We start from the raw sequence: 22,687 nt of genomic DNA on the forward strand, positions 1-22,687 counted from the left end.
TCGTTGTTATTGTTTTTGTCGCGTTGACAACACTGCTGACGACGATGGCGGCGTCGTCAGCATCATAATAAACGCCATTCAATTTGATTAATTAAAACAAATTGTCGCCACTCTGCTATTAATTTTAAAATTGCATTTGTGCCCAGCCACGGATGCCAAATGAATCGCCAACTCTGTCTTGTTCGACTAGTCTGGCCGGGTCCGGGTATGGTCTGTCCTGGTCTGCTCAGATCAGTTCAGTTCTTGTGTCCAACAATGTTTCGCTATTGGAACCATTGGAACCCTTTAAAATAAACAAAGGTGGCGCTGCCTTGACGCGCAATAACGTTTAATTGCAACGCACAGATACAGCTACAAAGCCAATGAGGTGGCGGCCATTGACGTCAAAACGGCGTCAACGGGGCTTGCTCCTCAGTCAGTCAGTCAGTCAGTCAGTCAATCAGTTGGCCAGCCGGCCAGTCAGCTAACAAACAAAGTCGCAAAAAGCAAATGAAATGAAATTGGGTTAATGAGCTGAGCTGAACGCGCGTTGCCGGCGGGCGTAGCTGGATGGATGGATGGGTGCAGGTGGGTGCAGGTGGGTGTGGCTGCAGCACGTGACCAACAAACATCATGCATATTTGATGATTGAGCTCAAATTACATTTGGGTTTGTAGGAGCTCGCCAGAATTTTGACAGTACTAGGCTAACAGATCTGACCCAAAGCGACATATCATGGCCAGTAAATAAGTAGAACCAAGGGTCTGGCCCAGCAAATGAGTTCTCCTCCATTGCCTGAATAGAAAAGGTTGACAAAATGTTGTAACAAAAAATATATGTGAATATTTTAATAATTATATAGTGTATCCGCCCTCAAATCAGGTCTTGTTTTAAAACGCTTTTTAAAATCCTCGAAGCTGTCAAAAAAATACTTTTCAGTAGATCTTCTTACATTCCACTTAAAGCTTCTTAATTGTTTAATAATATTATTCATAGGAAGGAAATCATTCATAATGCATAACACCACGATTATAACCTTGATTTTTGAGCCGCTTTTTGACTTTCCCTTAGTATATAAAAGGCTAGCAAGTATTACCCGCCTTAACCCGGCTCAATATAATATTCCAAATTGTATTTACTTTGTGTGCGCATGACCTACACATATGTTTTCACCTTATTAATTACCAGTAGGAAGGCATTTAAGGTATTTAAATGAACATTTTTTGTTCTTGACAAAAAATTGTTCAGTAGTCCGTTACATTTTTGTTCTTGCCAAAATATTTCATTAAACGTACACACACATGACCACTATAACTAATATTTCTAAGCTCGTTTCCCCCCCTTTGGAGGTCGAATTTTCCAAAAGCCATCCTTAGTGCCCATGATGGGCATGATGATTGTTTAGTAGTCCGTTACATTTTTGTTCTTGCCAAAATATTTCGTTAAACGTACACACACATGAACACTATAACTAATAATTTTAAGCTCGTTTTCCCCCCTTTGGAGGTCGAATTTTCCCACCTACACTACATATGATGGAATACTTGAGCTCAAATTTGAGCTTCCTAGCTCTAACCGTTTGGGCTGTGGGGTGTTGATTGTGTTTACGTGCTTAGTGCTCACGTTCACTCTGAGAGGGATCTTGTGTCCAAATATCAGCTTCCTAGCTCTTACCGTTTGGGCTGTGCGTTGATTACCAATCAGTCAGTCACCACAAACTGTTCTATATATATAGAGATTCAAATAGCTTTCAGTTTTTCCATTAATGTCAATAACATTTCTCTAGATCGACTCTCCATTACTGGGTTTATGATATAAGTAGTATGCCAACAAATATAAAAACATTTAAAGATCATGTTATGTCGATTCTTATTGATTGATCACTTTAAATGACATACATATATGACATATGGTTATCGATCGTTTCCATATTTGTAGTCTGAAATCTTTTTAGGAAGGTATTTTTAATTATGCGATTAAAAATTGTTTTCTACAAAATAATTCAGCCGAGAAACTCTTAAAGCTTGCGCATACGATATGCCTTTAGTCATTCATAGTCGTCGGGGCCAGAGAGTAGCGCGAAAATTTTAATGCATTTAATGAGTGTTTGTGTGTGTGTGTCAACGTGCGAGACGAGAGCGAAAAGCTTAACTAAATGCCTCATCCGTGTCTGCCGTCGTCCCTAAGCCCCCCACTGAATGGAATGCATTATTCATTTCAGCTTCCAGCAACAACAATTTTATTTGGGTTGTGACAACCGCACAGAGACCGCAGCGCACCGCCAGCAGGTTTCTGACTAAACTTTTGGCTAAGCAACCAACTAATCAGCCAGTCAGCCAGTCAGCTAACGAACCAGCCAGGCAGGCAGCTGAATGTTGGCTCTTGGCTCATCATCATCGTTGTCATCATCATGGTGAGGGTGTTGGCAATGGAGGCACTGTGGCGGGTGGGGAGGGGACGGGAGGGGGAAGAGAGACATTTAGAAACATGCCAAAAGATAAAAGCGAAATAAAATGCGATATGAAATGCACAACAAAATTATTGCCAATGCGAACATTTATATATACTTGTATACAAATGTATAATATATATGTGGATGTGTGTAGTGTATATCTATTGGAATATTAAAGCATGTATGTAGGCAGGTGTACAGGTAAAATCGCGTATAAAGAATGTCGCTCATTAATGCCACAATTATACATTCAGCTTTCGCTAAAAAAAATGACTAATTTCGCACGTGAATTCAAAAGGAAATGATCGTACAATTATCTAAATATATTGCAGTCAAGTGTCTAAAACCGTTATTAGACATACAAGTATGTATGTGTATATGTGGAGGTTTTTATTTTCATGAAGAACAAACGGCTGCGATTATGTAAATGAAATTCAAAACGCAAATTGAGGTCTGTTCGCAGCTTAATTAAAGCTATAAACAATTATGAAAAGACATCTGATGGCGCACATTTCGTCTGCAGAAATCAGAAATCAGAAACATGAAACTTGTTTGCTTATTTAGGGGAATATACTCGTAGTATATGGTTTATTTATTATCATACATAAGTCTCATATCAACAACAATATAGACTGCTGACAAATACAATTTAGAAACTCTCTATAATGGCTAGGGAAGCGTTAAGACTATAAGCTAACATTGAGAAATTATAGCATGGCTAATAGGCCTTCTTAAGCTATATAAGATGAGACCCAAGATAAACACGACTGTTTACTAAAAATAGATGTTGGCAAAAATGATTAATCAAATATAGTCATTAATCATAAAGATTCCGAGGCATTTAGAACGAGTGTTTTAGGCCATTGGCCGGCATGTTGTTCGGAATGTTGGTAAAGAGCCTTTTAAGTGGCTTTGACGTTTTTAGAGCGCTTTACTTGCATGGGATTATGCTACTATTTTCCAAATAGCTAATGGTTTTGGCGATTAAAATTAGATTTGTTGTCAAAAAGTCAGTCACATTGTCGGGCAACATTATCTTCACTTTGTTTCGGTTTTGGCTCATCTGGATGCTTCGACACTTGGTTTCAGGATCACGTTTCCCTACCAAACACAAAAGTGTTCCAATAACTTGGCTTCTATCTATCCGATTGTCATGAAATATATTTTAAAGAACGCACCTTGTATATATTTTTTTTTTTTTCGGGAAGTTGAATTGTAAGTGCTTGAAATTCTTAATAAGTTCGAATGTTTAGATGAAAAATTTTACTTATTTATGTTGGTTTTTATAATGTTTCATGGTAACATTTGTGTTGTAGTTTGTTTCTGATTATTGATTATTTGTATGCCAACTTGGCATTTGTTTATAAACTAAACTCGTGCCCCAAATCGCAGTAAATGAAGATAAGTTTGAAGAGCAGTTAGCTAGAAAGAATTGTGCCATTTCAAGAAATATTGAATCAAATTCAATCGATATATACATATTTGGCACGAATACAAGTTTTATGTATACTAATATAAATACACCTAATTCTGTTTTTGCACGGTAGATCGGTTCCTAAAAAACCGTGTAAAAAATGACATTGATCATATGCAAAATAAAGTCGTGTAACTATATATACAATTTTTATACCCTGTACCCGTAGGGTAAAAAGGGTATATTAGGTTTGTGCAAAGTATGTAACATACAGAAGGAAGCATCTCCGACCCCATAAAGTATATATATTCTTGATCAGCATGACGAGAGAAATCGATCTAGACATGTCCGTCCGTCTGTCCGTCTGTCCGTCCGTCTGGATGAACGCGAGGATCTCAGAAACTATAAAAGTTAGAATAACCAAAGTTGGCATCCAGCTTCTCCTAGGTCCGAGTAAGGACGAGTTTATGTTTTTTTTTTTAATTTTCCCCCCCTTCCCCCGCTACAGAATTTCGTCAATAGCGTCCACATTTCAAATGCTACCTAAACCAAACTTTGCACACATAATTTATATATAATTGTCTACTGTTGTTCAAAATTTTATTCAATTCGGTCAATTCTAAGAAAAGTTATTAGCGAAACAAATTCTCGCCAGTACAACCCCCACAAACTGCAGCAACAAGTTCGCTCTTCTTCTTCCTCTTTTTGCTGCTGCTTTGGGCGCATATAACTCAGTGACGGAAGTTTACCTGGGTACAGGGTATTACACTGTCGGGCTTGCTCGACTGTAGCGTTCTCTCTTGTTAATTTTCAAACCGTGTTAAATCAAATCTGTGTAAAAACAGAATTAGGTGTAATTATAAATTTGTTTGGCTCTTAAAGATGAACCTCTCTCACACTGCACAACAAAGATTTTCAATGAATTGAAGGCACAAATATGAAAAAATCCCCGACAAATAAAAATAAACCTTTGCTGACAGTGCTCTTAATGTAAAATGTTATGAAATATTTTCTGCAAATGAAAGTGTATGCATTGTAGCTGATAGGCGATGCACACTGTACTCCCGGGTGCTGTGCTTGTGTGGGCAGTCAACTAACGGTGTTTGCTTGGTAGCTGGCAAATAGACGGCACCCAAGCGGCCAGCAGCAAGCGGTCTCTCTGGTCGTCGTTGGCGGCAAAACAAAAAAAAAGTATCAGAAAAATAACTGAAGAAAATAGAGGAAACGAAACCGAGTCGCGTTACCGTTGCCTACCATGGCTGTTCTTGCTTGGATTGGATGCTACTCGTATATTTTTGTGTGCGCTTACCACATGAGATACAACTCGAGGGTCTCTAGCTGCTGCTGGTAAGAAACCGCAGATACATATTTATGTGCACATTTCTATAAGCAAGCCAGCAAATAAGCACATGTGTGTGTATATAACACATAAAAATGTGTACATACATACATATGTACATATATATGTGCATAGATAGATGGATACTTGTAGCATAGTGCGCGCCGCACGAGACTTTTTATGAATGAATCAGACTGGAAATTTAAACATATAGTATATATATGTAAGTATTATTCATGATTCACTGGCTTTGAAAGCTCGTGGCGTTGGCCGCGACTGTGCTATCAGCCGACAAAAGCGCCATTAACAAGATCTCTGAGCACGGCTCGACGGCATTTCTCTCCATATAATTGTGTCTGCCAAATATATTCATATAGAATGTACTACATATTTAGGAATTATCGCGCCACAAGAGCCATAAATATGGATATGGATATTTCAAGTAAAGTCATCATCAAAACAAAAGCTTTGTCTGTCCACATTATTTTTTCGGCAGCAAAAACCCAACTTGTAGTACGTTTTTTTCTTGTCCGCTCATTATTATATGTTCTGAGAGAGGACTGTTGTTGTTGTTGGTTTTCGTTTTTGTTTTTGTTACTGCCATTAAGTCTGAGTTATTCTTTCGAAGTGTGAGTGCGGGTGCGAGTTTGTGTGCGTGTGTGTGTAAGCGCTTGCCTTGTTCCCCATCAAATAAAAAACGCAAGCCATTTAGGTCATGCCTAAAAGTATGCCACAGAAAAAAATTAAACCTGCTAGCTCAACAAAAAACGACCTTTTTAAATTGTCTAGAAAATGTGTATGCATTAAGGCATTTTATTTTACTTTTATGAAAAAATATGTACTACATTTTATTAAACAGGTGTACTGCTATTTATTGTGGCAACTGGATTAAGAGTTGTACGTCACAGGGGAATATAACAATTGTCCATAGGATACATCTATAGGATTGCACTTAAATCAATGTACATTACACCTAGTTCTGTTTTTACACGGTTGATTGTTTCCAGTCACAACCGTGTAAAAAGAGACATTGATCATATGCAAAAATTGGGGATTCCTTCTTTATCTCTAAAGAAGTTTATATGAAATTTTTAATTTTCAAACCGTGTTATATCAAAATCGTGTAAGAAAATACCGTGTAAAAACAGAATTAGATGTATTTTGAAATTTCTATAGAATATAAAATATGCTTGAAGATTATAATGTTATTTACCTTTTATTTTTTTATTTTACTTACTTTTATAATATGCTCTTTCTGGGCCTAGAAACCAGGTGCCTCGCTAGTGCGCTAGGACATCCAAGGCGTTTCTGAAAATGCATTATCATTATCAGAAATGCTTTATACTAATTAGCGGTGTAAAGTCCAAAATTAACAGCCAAGTCTTTAATCGATGAATCGATGTATTTGAAATATTAAACATTTTCGAGATAAATAGTAAACTTCTTTTAGCTTATAATGCTGAACAAGTTTTGAATCCGACCAAAGAGCAGTTTTTCATTTCAAGGCAAATTTTGCTTCCAACAAATGTTTGCAACTAAAACCTTTATTATATTCTAAGATGACTATATCATATAGCTGTTCAAGGCGTAATATTTTCAGGCTTAAAACTGAGACAATGTAGAAGTCATTCTGGAATTTTAAAAAAATAATGCAATTTAGTCTCCTTGGAGCCATCCATGGATTTTCTTTACCTGTTTTTTTACATTACTCTGCCTTTGTCAGTTTGTCGGTTTTATTTTCTCGCTGCTGCTCACGTATGCTGAGGAACATGGGCGTATGTACATATACCTGCACATTCTGTTAAGAGAATTACATTTAACATGTGTCAAAATATGAGAATTTTTGCTGTGGCATGCAATGCCATGTCCTCGTTCGTGTCTCGTTATCCTCATCCCAAACACTAGGGCGTTGTTACTTGTGCCAGTTGCCTTCTCTGGCCCCAACGCCCCCAATGCCTCGCTGGACGAGTTACGTCAGGGTCTGAAATGAATGCATTTTCCATAAGCTTAAAGCTTAGAACAACACATATTAGCGGGCTAACAAAATGAAATTCTTCTAAAGCGAATACAAATGTATAATAGAATTCGATTGGAATGTTCGCAAAAGTCCATGTGGGTGTGTCTATGAGTACTTCAAGACTTCATGCCAGCCGCATGTTTTCTGTAATATTCTTACTCATATTATTTATAGGTGGATGTATTGCCAAGATGATACTTCAACTAACACTTTATATACAACAGTTGTGAAGAGTTTGGTAATTAAAGAACTTTTCAAATAACATCACTCGCTGGACAATTACACCTCCTTTGAAATGAACAATTTTTAACCACTGTATGTTAACAAGTTTATCTTGAAAATGTTGTAATTCTTGGTAATTTTCTATATTTATATAGAATGTGTGGGCATGTCGTAGATAATGTTGAATGAGGTGAGAAGTGCAAACGCTCTGATAAAATAGCTCGCTTAAAAGAACTGATAGCGCAGGGAGTTTTATGATATTTTATGTGGAACGAAGCAATGATGGAATTAATTTGTGCTTAAGGTCTATTAAAATAGACTTAGGCTTAGCTATAAATAGCACATAGCATTCAATTATATGATGGCATCAAAACTATTTTATAGATAACTGAAAAACAAACAGATCTAGTAATAAATACTAAAGTACATAAAATAAACATTTCTTTCATTTAATACCCACGAGTTCTTAATCATTCACAAACAGTAAGGAATAAAGAATCAAATAATTATACCCTGTAGCTTAGTGCGAATGTATGTAACACAGAGAAGGAGGCGTAGCAGAACCTTAAAAGTATATACATACATATATTATTGATCTGTATAAGACGATGAGTCGATATAGCCATGTCCGTCTGTCTGTATGAGCGCAAGGATCTCAGCAAGTACAAGAGCTAGAATAACCGAACTTGGTATCGAGGCTTTCCTAAGCCTTAGGCAGATCAAGATTGTTTTTGTATACCCTATACCCAAAGGGTAAAATGGTATATTAGTTTTGTGCGAGTGTACAAGTAACACATAGAAGGAGGCGTGGCAAACCCCACAAAGTATGTATATTCTTGAACAGGAAGACAAGCCGAGTCGATATAGTTATGTCCGTTTGTCTGTCTGTCCGTCTGTTTGTCTGTATGAACGCAAGGATCGCAGAAAGTATAAGAGCTAGAATAACCAAAATTGGTATACGTATATATAAATATATAAATGTATGTATGCATATATGGAGTATTTTATATTTAATTTAATTAATTAAATTATTAAATTTTTTTAGTAATTTTTTTTTTTTTTTTGAGGGTGGTACAGTGACTTTGCATTCCTTTCTTGTTTTTTTCTTCTGGAGTTTGGAGCCCCCTCGACATTCTCTTTTCTTGTTTAAATATTTATATAAATGCAACAATACTTTCAAATGGGTCTTTTGAAGATGCCGTAAAACAAGGAGCAATCGATAGTGGTGCTATAATTAAAAGCCATTGATACGCTTGATTTCTTTATATAGCTCCACTATACAGGCCATGTATGAAAAGTCGACTATACCTGCTGGAGTTGTTGATATTTTTTCTTTGCTTACACTTTATTGATATTTTACAGAAATGTGCTATTCTGATCAATTAATAAATCGATGTATCGATAGTTTCGTTATTTTCTGAAAAGCCTAAGCAACTTGTCAATGCATTTGTGGGTGAGGGAAGACACTTCCGCTGCCTTAATGTTGCAGGAAAAGTGAAAACGATCGGCAACAATTATCTTGACTTGAGAGGAAAATTTAAATAGAACACTGCTTCTAAAGTTCATATACTCTCCAAATACAATTGGACTATTTAGAATTGAACACACTGTTCGTTGCCATGGCCACAATTATCGCTGCATCATAATGGAGAGCATTGATGACTCCGGCCCCTCCATAAAATTCACTTGAACGTCGCCCACTAGCCAAGCGTCGAGTCTCAAGATAAGGTGCGGCATACGACCGATTTGTATTAATTTATAGCTGGATGGGTATTGGGCGTATTGGGCTTTGCTCACTTGCACTTGAAATCGCGGAGCCAGCAGCTGAACTGAATGATCTGCGTCACATAATTGTCGTAATCTAATCGAAACTGCAGCTGAGTGGGGGCTAATGCCTTGGAGGCCTTTTATTTGTGTGGATTTCAAACACACATTTAACACACAGAAATATAATAATAATAATTATAACATAATCCATCTATCGATTCACCAATCACACATACTAATACATATGTATGTATGTATACTGTTAAGAATTAACTTGCATAATACTTACTACCACATAAGACTACAATAGGTCTAGCAAAAAAAAGGTGTAAAGTGTTTAAAAAAAATTACAATAAAAATATTGAGCTTCGAAACGTAATGGAACAATGGTACTTGTACGCTATTGCCCATTGGTGGCCATCACATTGATCATTCCGGGAAAGATTTCGGCCTGTATGGCTCCATAGTCCACAAGTTCTCCATCCACTGTCATAATGCCCTGCGACCCACTGGGGACGATCCTAAACGCCTGCACGGGCACGACACGGATGAAGGGATCATCGGGTTCGGGCAAATGGCTGCCATCGTTTAGGCTGAGCAGAAAGTTCAGCAACTGGGATCGACTGACACCGGCTCGTATGACCATTAGATAAATGATTCCATCGTTTAGTTTGGAAGCGGGCGCAAAAAAGCAATCGGATGCCAGATGGGTGGTGTAGGCGGCATGAACCATCACAAAATCGCCCTCTTCACATATCCAGCCCTGGTCAGTGGGCAGAGGTAACTGTAGTGCTGGCATTGTGCCCGTGGGCACCAGTTCCGCAAACTGGGCATTGGCGGCTTCGATGCGCTGGGCTAGACTCGGCGTACGACTGCAGTTGGAGCGCATGCTCTGTCCCGCAATCGAGTAGTAGGCAGTGCGGCGAGAGAAAGCCGAATGCCAACTGTCCCCATGCTGGCGATACATGGATCGATCCATGGACAGGGCGTCGACAAACTGATCCTCATCCTGATCCTCACCATTGGCTGGCAGCGTGATGCCTGTGTCGTCCGGCGGATCATCGTCGGCTAGATCCTTAAACTCAGTTGTGTTAACAGGTAACGAGAGTCGAGCGGCAAGGTGGCCGGATACATCGGGATCGCATTGGGCATCGTCCTGGGGATCGTCGCTTGTACGGTCAGTGCTGGCTGGGACGTTGCTGGGCGTGGGTGTTGCGGCATTTTTTGAGATCGGCAAATAGTAGAGCTTGCCGTGATAGGTGCGCAGCGTTATTAGTCGCCGGATGGCCCACAGTGTAAAGCGTTGGGCACCAATCGATCGCAACCGCTCGCTCTCAATGTCAATGTCTGCGATCAGTCCCCAGCCGACAGAGAGGAACGAATACTTCACAAAGTGTTTGTTGCGTTGCGCCAGCTCTACGCGTACCACATCCATGGGCGTGGCACGGCCTGCAATGCACGTGAGCGTCGAATTAAGAATCGGTTTCGGTTCGTACGGCTCATTGCAGTGATGGGCCACGCTCTTTGCTAATCCATTCCCGGATCCACAGGGTATGATGCCAAGTGGCAGTTCCTTGCACGCTCGCCTCCAATCCATGCGCTCCATCAATCCATTGAGTACCTCATAGAAGAGTCCATCGCCCGAGGCTACGATGATGCCCGAAAAACGCTCGAGTAGATCCTTGCGCGTGCGCACCAATTCCTGAGCGTGTTGCGCATGCGTCGTGATGTGCAACTCATATTGTATTTCCGCCTCGCGCAGCAGTGGCACTACCTGCTTTTGGAAGAGCTCGCGCCCTTTGCCCGAACCCGACTTGGGATTGAGCAAGATGAGCAGCTGCTTGCCATCCGAGTCCCAGCTTCTACTGCTGGACCTCATCTTGTGCTCCCGTATACTCCGATGCCAGATCGCAGCGGTCCGTAAATTGGAGCCATAGTCACTGTTTGAGCGAAAGCGTAAGATCCGCAAAGTCTGTATTCGTCGCAGCGGCTTCTCCTGCTTCAAATAGGCGTAGATATAAAGATATGCACTATTATCGGCGTCAGCCTGTGGAGCCGCCGGCTCATCGTTCTGTGTTTCGCTGGGATTCTTGCAGGAACTGAGACCGCCGCGAGCACGTTTCTTGAGACGCGGCCCACAACGAGATCCAATGATGTCCTCAATGGGTATCAGCTGCTCGTTAACGTACTCGGTCTCGGTTTGGCGGCGCAAATAGACGCCCTGGGAACACAACCGCACCTCGATCTTCATATGCTGTTTACGTCGATTCTCCACATAGAAGATTTCGCAAAGTTCCGGAGTCGTAAGGGTGCTTACACTGGTGCACGAACTTGACTGCGACAAGTGTCGCGACATCTTCACTTGCTCCATTCTCGCCGTCGTCTGCTGCGTGGGCTGCACTGTTGTGGCCGTCATAACCCCTTTACGGCTATTGTCTCTCCTCTTCGTTTAACCTTGTGCTCCCTGTTTTGCGCGAAAGCAACTGAAATAAAAAACTGAGCGGCAACTGAAAGTGAAGCAACCTGATCGTTCGCTTTGTCTTTGTTTCTACACTCTCGATCAACTGAATAGGTTCGGTTGTGCTTTGTCGTAAGATTTCAGATATTATTTACGGCAAATATTTGCTCATCTCTAAACGTTAATTGATTTAAAAAAAAGATGATGTGCTTTTGTGTTTGTATGTATATTTGAGATTTTTTTTTCATTTTTATATCTAGGCATGAATAGAGTTACGATGGTTCTTCAGTTGATGGGTTCGGATGCAGATTTGCAAAGGAATTGTTCAGTAAACACAACGATAAGCATTTTCTTGAAGACTTGGTCTTTGTGTTAATGTGTTTGAATATTTGAGATTTTTTTTTTTTTTTTTATTGATATCTATGATAAGAGTTTGGTTGATTCTTCAGTTGATGGGTTCGGATTAAGATTTGCAAAGGAATTGTTTAGTAAACGCAACGATAAGCATTTTCTTGAAGACTTGGTCTTTGTGTTAATGTGTTTGAATATTTGAGATTTTTTTTTTTTTTTTATTGATATCTATGATAAGAGTTTGGTTGATTCTTCAGTTGATGGGTTCGGATTAAGATTTGCAAAGGAATTGTTCAGTAAACACAACGATAAGCATTTTCTTGAAGTCTTTGTGTTTATGTGTTTGAATATTTGAGATTTTTTTTTTTTATTGATATCTATGATAAGAGTTTGGTTGATTCTTCAGTTGATGGGTTCGGATTAAGATTTGTAAAGGAATTGTTTAGTAAACGCAACTATAAGCAACGCTTTGTTAACATGGATATGAAAACGTTGGCCAATCACTAGGAACAGCTTGAAAATTGTTCACATCCTGAGCCTGTTGAAGACTTCCATAATCTTTTGCGGAATCAAACAACTCTGTCTTTTTTTTTCGGAATTAAACAGAAGTATTCATTCCAATTCCGCTAGTGTAAATTTTATTTAAACATTACTGAAGAATTAGATCAGTGGACTGTTGTCCCATTCAATTGACCGGGAGTGTGTGCACAAAATTGTGTTTGTATGCTATTTGTGTGTGTGTGTTGCTTTTGTTATGGATCTCAAGTTAGTTGTATACCTTTTTTTTATAATTGCTGTTGTTGTTGACGATGGTTATTATGATTTTTATTTTTAAGTGTTTATGTTGATTTTCAATAATTGTTTTCGTTTTATCTCCGTCTCTCTCTCTGTCTCTTATTACCTTGTTTATATGTTTTATCGATTCATTTTCTTCTCTAGCAGTTTATTATTTTTGTTGCTCACTTATTTTTTTTTTGTTGTTTCTGTTTCGGATTTTTTTTTTTAAATTTTGGGAGGCGTTAATGGCTTTTGATATTCTGCGCTTCTCCAGTGTGCATGCGACTCAACGTTGCGCACTGAGCGTGAAAATGAACTAACTTTTTGTTATTTTGAACAGATTTGGTATTGCGATTTTGTGTCTCGCACACACACACACAAACACACACACACACACAAACATACACACAAGCACACAGACAACGCTCACACTCACGAGCACGAACTAAAGTTGACTAACTCGCCACGTTGTTATTGTTATTACTGCTGGGCATTGTCGTTGCTTTCCCTGTCTGTGTTGCTTTGCCTGCTGTTGCTATTGTTGTTGTTGTTGTTGCTGTTGCTGTTGTTGCCGTTTCACAATCTAATCAACACGTATCGCAGCGTATCGATGTTTAAAAGTGTGCTATGTGGCTCATATCTTTAGCGTGCTTGTTGGCCTGCTGGCGCTGACCAAAAGCCTCAAAAGACAACAACAACAACAAAAAAACAAAAACAACAGAAATAGCAGCTCCACAGCTCGCTCCCATAATCAACACCCTGTGCATGCATGTACATACAACATACATATTTACATATGTATGTACATACATACCTACATATGTATGTATATTTGGCCTTTGCGCATATTGCATATTGCGTATACGATTATTGGACTTGAATATGTTTTTTCTATTTATTGCCTTAATTTGCGTGCGAGAATTTGATTTGTTCACATATGTATGCACATACATACATGCATACATACATATGTACATATATATTCACAAGTTCGCACGCAAATTGCTTTATCGCGACTATTTTAAGCTGCACTTTTGTTCCTTCTTCTCTTTTCTTTATACATACATATGTATACGAATAGTAGTATTTCATCTCATATTCGCATCTGAAAATTGCACACTTCGGTCTCTCGTTCGAGGTCGAACCAAGTCGAACCAAGTCGAACCGCAACGAACCAAAATGAAACGAAATTTGCCGAACTCAGAGCGTACGACCCAATAGATAAATGACCCCATTGCTCGGATGGCAACAAGTTTCGTCTTTGTAGCGCCCTTCAAAAAAGAAAAGTTTTGCCCCGCAGATCTGTTTGGCTGCGTATCAGCGCCTAAAAACCTTCTTCAAAATTCAATATTTATCGAAATTAGTTAAGATCGATAAAAATTTTCGTTTGGAACACTCGGAACTGCAAATCGTAGCAGGAGATTCGTAAATTTGTGGCACAGTCGACTTAATTTGTATTATATATTATATATATGTATATATATTATATATTTATATTTTAATTATACTCTTTGCGAGAGATGAGAAATGTAACAAGCAGAGGGAGGCGTGGCAAATACCACAAAGTATATATATTCTTGATCAGCATGACAATCGACTCGCCGATCTATGTCTGTCTGTCCGTCTGTATGAACACCAGGATCTCAGAGACTATAAGAGCTAAAGACACCAAATTTTGCATAAAGATGCCTTATGTGTGTACGCTATACAAGTTTGTTTTATTTTTTTGAAATTCCCCCCACTTCCCCCCTATGGGGGGCGCTCCTATAATCACCTATATCTCGGAGACCAAAACGTCTTATGTGAATACGAAAAAAAAACTTTCTTCACTAGTATCGATTATAGCTTGGGCTTAAAGCATAAGAATCTTTTATTTAATAGATTTATTATTAGAGCAGCTTTCAGAAGTATGTTTTAAAATGCAAAACCCTTCTGACAATCAGTATACTTCAATAAAATTGAAATCTGTGCAACTTGGTTTTTTTTTTTTAAGTTTCGTAGGAACTCTTGCATGTTAGATTTTTACTTTTATTTTTTGTTATATAAAGGAAATAGATATTGCCTATATTAGATGGATTAGATATTGCTAGTTATATTTGATCAATAATAAATTAACGTAAACAAATTGTTCATAAAATGTTGATATACGAGTATGTGTGCAAATGAAAAGAAATTCCAATTTTAAATATTATTTACATTTTGATTACAATTTTCTTATAGTTATAGATATAGTGTTCCCATTTTGTTGTTCGACGTGAGTCTAGTTATGCTTACTCCTGGTAGCTTGGCTCGGAGAAGGCGAACTGCAGGGTCACCACTGAGTGACCACTTATTACTTATTTTGTGCATCTGTTTTGTTTGTTTTTTATATAAGTATGTACACACTCGTATACTCGTATACCCACCCGTTTCTATGTATTATGTTATGTATTTTTGTTTGCTTTGTTACTATATAATTGTTGTTATTGTTTTCGCGCGCTGCGCTTCGTTGCACATGCGGAAGCTGTCGTGTGTCTGTGTGTGTGTGTGTGTGTGTGTGTGTATGTTTTGGGGTGGCGGAGAAGGTCCATTTGTGTACTTGCAATTGCCGTGTCAACGAATTTTAAATTGAATTAAGTGATGGATAAAAAAAAGGAACATCATTTTTTACGTAACTTTGAACTTACGTGAATACTCGATTTTGTGTGATTACGAAACGAAACAATTTGGAACACAGTTTGGCGGTTTATTGCCCCAAGGTGTAATGTATGATTCATATGTTCTTTCGTATCTTTCTCGTTTTGTGGGCGTCGTCTGCCAATGAATCATCCATGTACTCGTATGCATGTATAGTATATAGTTCATTGCTATCCTTATCTTGTACTGCCATGCGATGTCGTAATTTATAGCCAACAATCGATTGCATATTTTAACATGACGCGCCGCGTCACATGGCTTACCAAACAATAATCCTTCCTTCATCATATCTATATCGTTGCACAATGCTGTTACAAAAAGTAATATACACAAGAATGGAGTGTTGGGGCCGAGCGGGCCCAACTATAAGTTTCTTTACTATTTTTACGTTTGAGTAAAAAATTTTAAGATTTACGAGAGTTATGGAAAAATCCATAATTGCGGGAACGGACACAAACTTGACACGCCTATGGCTTAGAGAAGTACGAATACAAAGTTGGCTTGTTCTAGCTCTTATACTTTCCGAGAACCTTGCGTTCATACAGACGGACAGAAAGACGAACATCACTTATATGTTATGTAAATAGTTAAATATAAAAAAACATTATGAAGCACAAATGCAATGTATGTTGAAGGATTTCATTAACACTTTAGATGTAAAGTAATTGTTTATGGTGTTTTATATAAAATAGTCATGTATGAATATATATATATATAGTATGTACTTATATGGATATAAAGATTTATGCAATGTTGCTTATTTTGTGCAATTCAAAACTAAATTTGTTATCTCCCTGGCTAGCAACAAAAAATCGAGCACGATGCTCATCCATCATTTGCATGCCATGCATGGGTAATACCTGTTTTGGACATTGATGTCATGTATAAATGTACTCGTCGCTGTGTGGGAGCTGCCTAAAACGTCTCACGTATAACTAGTATATGATGACTAATTTTTTTGGGCTACCAAATTATTGCAAAACTTGTTGAACTTCAGTTTCGGGCTTTAATTGATGTGTTCAGTTTTAAATTTAATTTAAAATGGAGGTAGAGATTATCTATTATTTACATACATATGCAAAGTTTTGTTCATGTAGCTTTAGGCTTGTGGATAGCATTGACGAAACTCTGTAGCGGATAATGAAGGGTAACAAATAAAATAAACTCGGGTTGACTAGGGATTAGGAGAGTTTACATATCATAGGATCAAATGTTTGCGAAATCAAACCAGATAGACAGATAAAACGACAAAGATGGTTCTACCTGTTGCATACCTTGCCCAACCCTACAAGTAATAAGTCTTTTTAGGCATTGGGCACAGGGTATACAAATATATTTGAACTACCGAATACATTAAATTTTAATGATTAAAATGTTGAATTTCTAGCTGAGTTGTTTGAAATAATAACAAATTCCAGTTTGAAAAAAAATGAGAGCTATTTCATAAACTAGTTCAGTAATTTATTCTTCTGCAATAGAGTATTTTCTTTTAAAGATCAATCTGTTGCGACCTTTTTTTTATCGAAAAACTACTACAAAGTATATACAAAAATGAATGAAAGTTTTCAACTCCCAGGAAACTATTCAATATCTAAGACTTCAATTTTTCAGATCGAATAACTATATTCTTACTTGTATTAATTACACAATTGTTATCGTTTTTTTTATCTAAAAAATAAATTGAAAACTTACTTTAAGGCGAATCAATATACCTGAATCTTGCACTGCCTAGATATAGGAAGCTATACTATGGCTAAGGCAGATCTGCAAGGTGTTGTAATAATGTACTTAGACTAGGCAATTTTAAGACAATAACGTTACATTTTATTTACATAAGTGAGATATTTTACCCAAACAGTGTCAATATCCGATTAACAATTCGAATCGTATAACAATAATAATTTGGTTTATAGAGAATCCCAAAACTTAGCGAGCATATTTGTGGACTACAAATCTACTTTTGTCGCCAGCAGTCCTATAATTCAGAAAGCAAGATAAGCTTTATACGGCCAGGTCTCACAAAAAGAAAATTTAAACTAAAATACAAGTAATTCACCTTTTCAATGGGAAGCGATTTAGTCGATAATTATAAATCGAATATTCAGCTCTCACTGGTGGTTCCCAAAGCTTTTGTTGTGTTATGAAAATGTTAGTTTCATATCTTTTCTATAAAAGACTGAAACTACTTCCTGATATTAGCTGATATTGAAATCCTACCAAGGGCGTAGGCAGCTTTTACCAAAGGGGGGGCCAAAAAATTAAAATTTTGATTTAATAATGCACGATGCATTTAAAAAATAATTTATACATATGACCAATGAAAAAACTTCAACAAATCCAACTCAGTTCCATTCTAAGGTCGACTTTGTATGGAAAATTTGTTTTTAAGGGGGGGGGGGGGGGGGGTCAACGTTCCCCCTGCCTATCCCCTTGAATCTTACAATCAAGGAACTGCTGAGGTCCATTATTATTATTATTATAAACTATATCTTTCGTACTGTAACTCATAAAGGTCAAAAGGCTCATGTAAATGGTCTGGGACTGGTCATTGTGATTGCCTCAAGTGGCATTGGCCCAGTTAGCCTTTTGTTTGTCTCCTGGCCTGGCCCGGCCTGGCCTGAAAGTTGCAAATTAGGTCAGGGAGCCGGCAATCACAGGCGTGTGTGTCATTTGAAAAAAGTAACGCTGCCGGGCCTTTGCCAGTAGATCATTTGAATGGGCCGGCTTACCGGCTGCTCGCTCTCTGTTGGCTTGTAATTTGCCCGCTGGCTGGCCATGTCCATTAAGTAATTAGACGGCCTATTTATTTATTTATAAATTATTATTGTTATTATATTTCGGTCGTCATGCGCATTAGGCACTTTTGTTCAAGTATTATTGGCTGCTTCGCCAGCAAAGGCAGCTACAAAGATACCCGGCTAGATAGATACGTACACCCATCACATATAGACAGGCAGTCGGCGGCGTTTTTTTATCATTTCTGTACAAAACAGAAACAGACGCTTCGGCGTAAAAGCCCAGAGCAGGCTTCTGTTTCAATTTTTTATTTTTTGGGGCGCACGTATTGTGTAAACAATGAGAAAAGTCAATGAAATTTATTTAAAAAAGAACAAGAACATGGTTTACTTAAATTTTTGTTGTTAGCGCTGCTCGTATTATGTGGCACGCATATTTCAATTTTGTCTTCTTCTTCTTTAAATGTCAACATTAAAAGGTTCCACTCTTGTCCAATAAATTGAAAGTGAGTTGTGAGTTTGGAAATTCGAGGCATTAGTTGGCCAAATCAAGAGTTACGTGACAGACAGACTATAAGCGTGGCTGTCGATTTCCATTCAACAACATCACTACATTATTATTAATTGTATGTAAGCGAATATAGCATTATAGACATATTTCTAATTATCAATTTGTATCTCCCATTTAATTGCAGTGAAGAGCCGAACTATGCAGCGCGCTGAGCAATCGTTGGGGTCTTAGGCTTTAAACTGAAGCAACAAATACAATCCAGAAGCACATTTAACAATCAACAATAAGGGAAAACGTTGGAGATCGAACTGCAATAAGAATAAAACCAACATCAATAAACGCATCTTAAGAGTGAGCCAAACAAGGGGAGAAAGAGAGAAAGAGAGAGAGAGAAAAGGAGAAGGAGAATTCCAACATTATAGCCCCCCAAGCAGTTTCGCTCGTCAAGTCTGCAATGACACTGACCACAACAGCGACTCAGCCACAGACGGAGAGCAACAAGAAAATGGAGGTGAAGTGCGTCACAGCCGAAGAGAATTTGCCCAACTCGGAATTGGATTTGCTAGCCAAACTGGAGGCCGCCAACAAGCTGATCGAGAGCGATGCGAAGAGCCTCAACTCGCTCCACTCCACGCACAGTCGCAAGAACTCGGATACGAGTCAAATAAGCCTCACATCGAGTAAGTATTGCAGATCGTAAGACTTAAGGTGCTAGCTAGATTAGAAAGAGTTCTGACAATTATTGACAAGGTGTAGAGACATTCTTTAGCCAAATAGCAAAACTACTATCGATATTTATTCCACATCCAGAAATTGACCCTGTCTGTTCTTTTCTACTACTTTAAATTCTTGTGTATAAGTCTAATCGTTCTGTTTGCAAAAATTTAATTAACAATTTTTCTGACGGGTATTTATTCCACATCCAGAAATTGACCTTGTCTGTTATTTTCTAGTTCTTTTACTTCTTGTGTATATGTAAGTCTAATCGTTCTGTTTGCATCCAAAAATGGTCGAAAAATTAAACTATTATCGACTATAGGCGCTCTGACTACACGTCAGATAATCTGACGGTTTTTTTTTTTTTTGGGGGGGGGGGGGGGGGTTTAATAAACAATCAAAGCGAAAATTTATGTGCGTTCATAAACTTTTCTTTCTTCCGTTGAAGGCAGAAATCAACTTAAGGTTTTGGGGTAGAAGTTTATTATCGTTGGGTTCTCATTAAAAACACAAAACTACTTTCGATTGAAACCCACTAAATTACTTAGTTCAGATACGTTGCTAACAAATACGTCAGATATTTACGATTTGACAGATACGTAAAAGATAAATAGTTGGGAAATAGTATTAAGAATGTTTTGCTGTTGCCATTGCTATTGTTTAGCTGGCAGCTCAAGTCCCGATCATTAAACCAGTATGACATTATATCGTTTCTTGATAACACTAGGCGGCAACTCGGTGGCTGAAGAGGATATTTGGACCATCTGGGCAACCATACTGAATGATTGGGAGGGTGCCCTGAAGCGCAAAAATCCCTGTGTACGAGAGTTGGTTCGTCGCGGCATTCCGCACCACTTTCGGGCGATTGTGTGGCAGCAATTGAGTGGGGCAGCGGATGCGGATAAGAAACAGTATGCGGATTATATAAAGGCGACATCGGCATGCGAGAAGGTGATCAGACGGGACATTGCCCGCACGTATCCCGAGGTGGACTTCTTCAAGGAGAAAGATGGACCCGGCCAGGAGGCCCTCTTCAATGTGATCAAGGCCTATTCGCTGCATGATCGCGAGGTGGGCTACTGCCAGGGCTCTGGCTTCATTGTTGGACTGCTGCTCATGCAGATGCCCGAGGAGGAGGCCTTTGCAGTGCTCGTCCAGATCATGCAGCAGCATCGTATGCGTCACATGTTCAAGCCCTCGATGTCGGAACTGGGCCTCTGCATGTACCAACTGGAGAATCTGGTGCAGGAGCAAATTCCCGATATGCACATACACTTCCAGCAGCAGGGCTTTCAAACCACAATGTATGCCTCCAGCTGGTTCCTGACCCTCTACACTACCACACTAAATGTGAACCTAAGCTGTCGCATTATGGACGTGTTCCTCAGCGAGGGCATGGAGTTCATATTCAAGGTGGCATTGGCGCTATTGTTGACGGGCAAGGAGACGCTGCTTTGCCTGGACATGGAGGCCATGCTCAAGTTCTTCCAGAAAGAGCTGCCCGGTCGCGTCGAGGCCGATACCGAGGGCTTCTTCAACCTGGCCTACTCGATTAAGATCAACAGCAAGCGCATGAAGAAAATGGAGAAAGAGTATCAAGACTTGAAAAAGAAGGAGCAGGAGGAGATGGTAGAACTACGACGCTTACGTCGTGAGAATTGTATGCTGAAGCAACGCAATGAGCTGCTCGAGGCTGAGAGTGCCGAGCTGGCAGATCGTCTGGTGCGGGGTCAGGTGTCGCGGGCCGAGGAGGAGGAGACGAGGTGCGTACGAAACTAATTCAAACTAATTCTAATTCTCAAATTAATTCTCTGTATATACGGGTTTCCATTGCAGCTATGCGATCCAAACGGAACTTATGCAGCTACGTCGCTCCTTCCTGGAGGTATCCCATCAGCTGGAAAATGCCAACGAGGAGGTCCGAGGACTCAGTTTAAGGCTGCAGGAGAACGTAAGTTTCAATTATCGTTTACTCAGCAAGTTTTGTAACTAAAACAAGCAAAACCCCCAAAAAGAGTGTGAGAATCGTTGCTAATAACTGATGTTCTATTTCTATTTTATTTCCCATGGTTGTGGTATTAAACAAAAATATCTATCAAAATGTTCCCTAAACATACAACTTGTTATAAACAACTTGTAAAATAAAAAATAAACTTGCGCAACGCATACACAGAATGTTTCTATCGATAGCGTAAGTAAAATTCGTTCTCGGGCGAGCTTTTTCATCTCCAGTAGCACTAATTGTTGAAAGTTTTGATTCGATTTAAGAAACGTAATCCCTAGAAATTGTAATTGCATGAATCAGTTTACTAACTACTAATATTTCAATTTATTCTGCATATTTCTACTCCATGTAAATAAACATAATTCACTTAACATTTGTAAATTGAAGCGCCCTTCATTCGAAGGAATCCTGATAAGTTACTGTCCAAGAGATAGCCTCTCTACAATTCATATACTTGTGTAACATTTAAACAACCTTTAATCGTAATTAACTGCATGCTTGACTGCTTACTTGCACTTTATTATCGTATATCCCACTAATGATATTGAAATTCGTTTATGTAGAACAATTCTCGCCAATCATCTATCGATGAGCTGTGCACCAAGGAGGAGGAATTGAAGGAGCGTGACGAAATGGTCTCCTGTTTGCTGGAGGAGCTTGTCAAAGTGCGTCAGACTCTGGCCGAGAGCGAGGATCAAATTCGTAATTTGAAGGCGAAAATCGAGGAGCTCGAGGAAGATAAGAAGACGTTGCGCGAAAGCACGCCCGATAATTCGGTGGCGCATTTGCAGGACGAGCTAATTGCCAGTAAACTGCGCGAAGCCGAGGCTTCGCTCTCACTGAAGGATCTCAAACAGCGCGTTCAAGAGCTGAGCACACAATGGCAACGCCAGCTGGCCGAGAACCAACGGAATGAACACAATACAGCCGCCATGGACTCGACGCCCAAGAAGTTGCTCACCAATTTCTTTGACAACTCAAAGGCGAATGAGCACACACAGAAGCTCGAGGAGGAGCTGATGACCACGCGTATACGCGAAATGGAAACATTGACGGAGCTGAAGGAGCTGCGTCTGAAGGTCATGGAGCTGGAGACACAGGTGCAGGTCTCAACAAATCAGCTGCGTCGCCAGGATGAGGAGAACAAGAAGCTGAAGGAGGAGTTGGAAATGGCTGTGTCGCGCGAGAAGGAGATGTCGAACAAGGCGCGTGAACAACAACACAGGTGAGGCGAATGAAGAAGATGCACAGAAAATAGAAAAATAAT

The 22,687-nt window shown here is 39.1% G+C and overlaps 2 protein-coding genes across 6 annotated transcripts in view; one reads left to right on the forward strand and one right to left on the reverse strand.

Annotated features, from left to right (window-relative positions):
• The window catches only part of LOC115628670 (ecotropic viral integration site 5 ortholog), a 36,660-nt gene that overhangs the window by 10,285 nt on the left and 3,688 nt on the right, over positions 1–22,687 (forward strand). For 2 of the 3 annotated variants that reach the window (XM_030524839.1, XM_030524841.1), the window contains exons 2-6: positions 18,883–19,378; positions 20,143–21,178; positions 21,252–21,366; positions 21,589–21,606; positions 21,984–22,645. In XM_030524839.1, the coding sequence (XP_030380699.1) occupies positions 19,153–19,378; positions 20,143–21,178; positions 21,252–21,366; positions 21,589–21,606; positions 21,984–22,645 (2,057 nt within the window). In that variant the 5' untranslated portion in view covers positions 18,883–19,152. The remainder of the gene's footprint in view (positions 1–18,882; positions 19,379–20,142; positions 21,179–21,251; positions 21,367–21,588; positions 21,607–21,983; positions 22,646–22,687) is intronic. The other variant, XM_030524840.1, reaches the window with a different exon arrangement.
• LOC115628672 (sphingosine kinase 1) lies at positions 9,306–13,048 on the reverse strand. Of its 3 annotated transcripts, none has more exons than XM_030524843.1 (2): positions 12,778–13,048; positions 9,306–11,673 (listed from the first exon to the last, which is right to left on the reverse strand). In XM_030524843.1, the coding sequence occupies exon 2, from the start codon at positions 11,604–11,606 to the stop codon at positions 9,591–9,593; it is 2,016 nt and encodes a 671-aa protein (XP_030380703.1). In that variant the 5' UTR covers positions 11,607–11,673; positions 12,778–13,048; the 3' UTR covers positions 9,306–9,590. The 3 variants fall into 3 exon arrangements, with proteins under 3 accessions (XP_030380703.1, XP_030380702.1, XP_030380704.1); XM_030524842.1 differs by having other exon boundaries at positions 9,306–11,686; XM_030524844.1 differs by having other exon boundaries at positions 9,306–11,686; positions 12,901–12,977.

Source organism: Scaptodrosophila lebanonensis, unplaced genomic scaffold, assembly GCF_003285725.1.
Source record: "Scaptodrosophila lebanonensis strain 11010-0011.00,11010-0021.00 unplaced genomic scaffold, SlebRS2 tig00000123-arrow-arrow-pilon, whole genome shotgun sequence".
Taxonomy (NCBI): Eukaryota; Metazoa; Arthropoda; class Insecta; order Diptera; family Drosophilidae; genus Scaptodrosophila; species Scaptodrosophila lebanonensis.

Excerpts from the sequence above, each read along its gene's own strand:
- LOC115628672 (XM_030524843.1), bottom strand. The coding sequence starts at position 11,606 with ATGACGGCCACAACAGTGCAGCCCACGCAGCAGACGACGGCGAGAATG.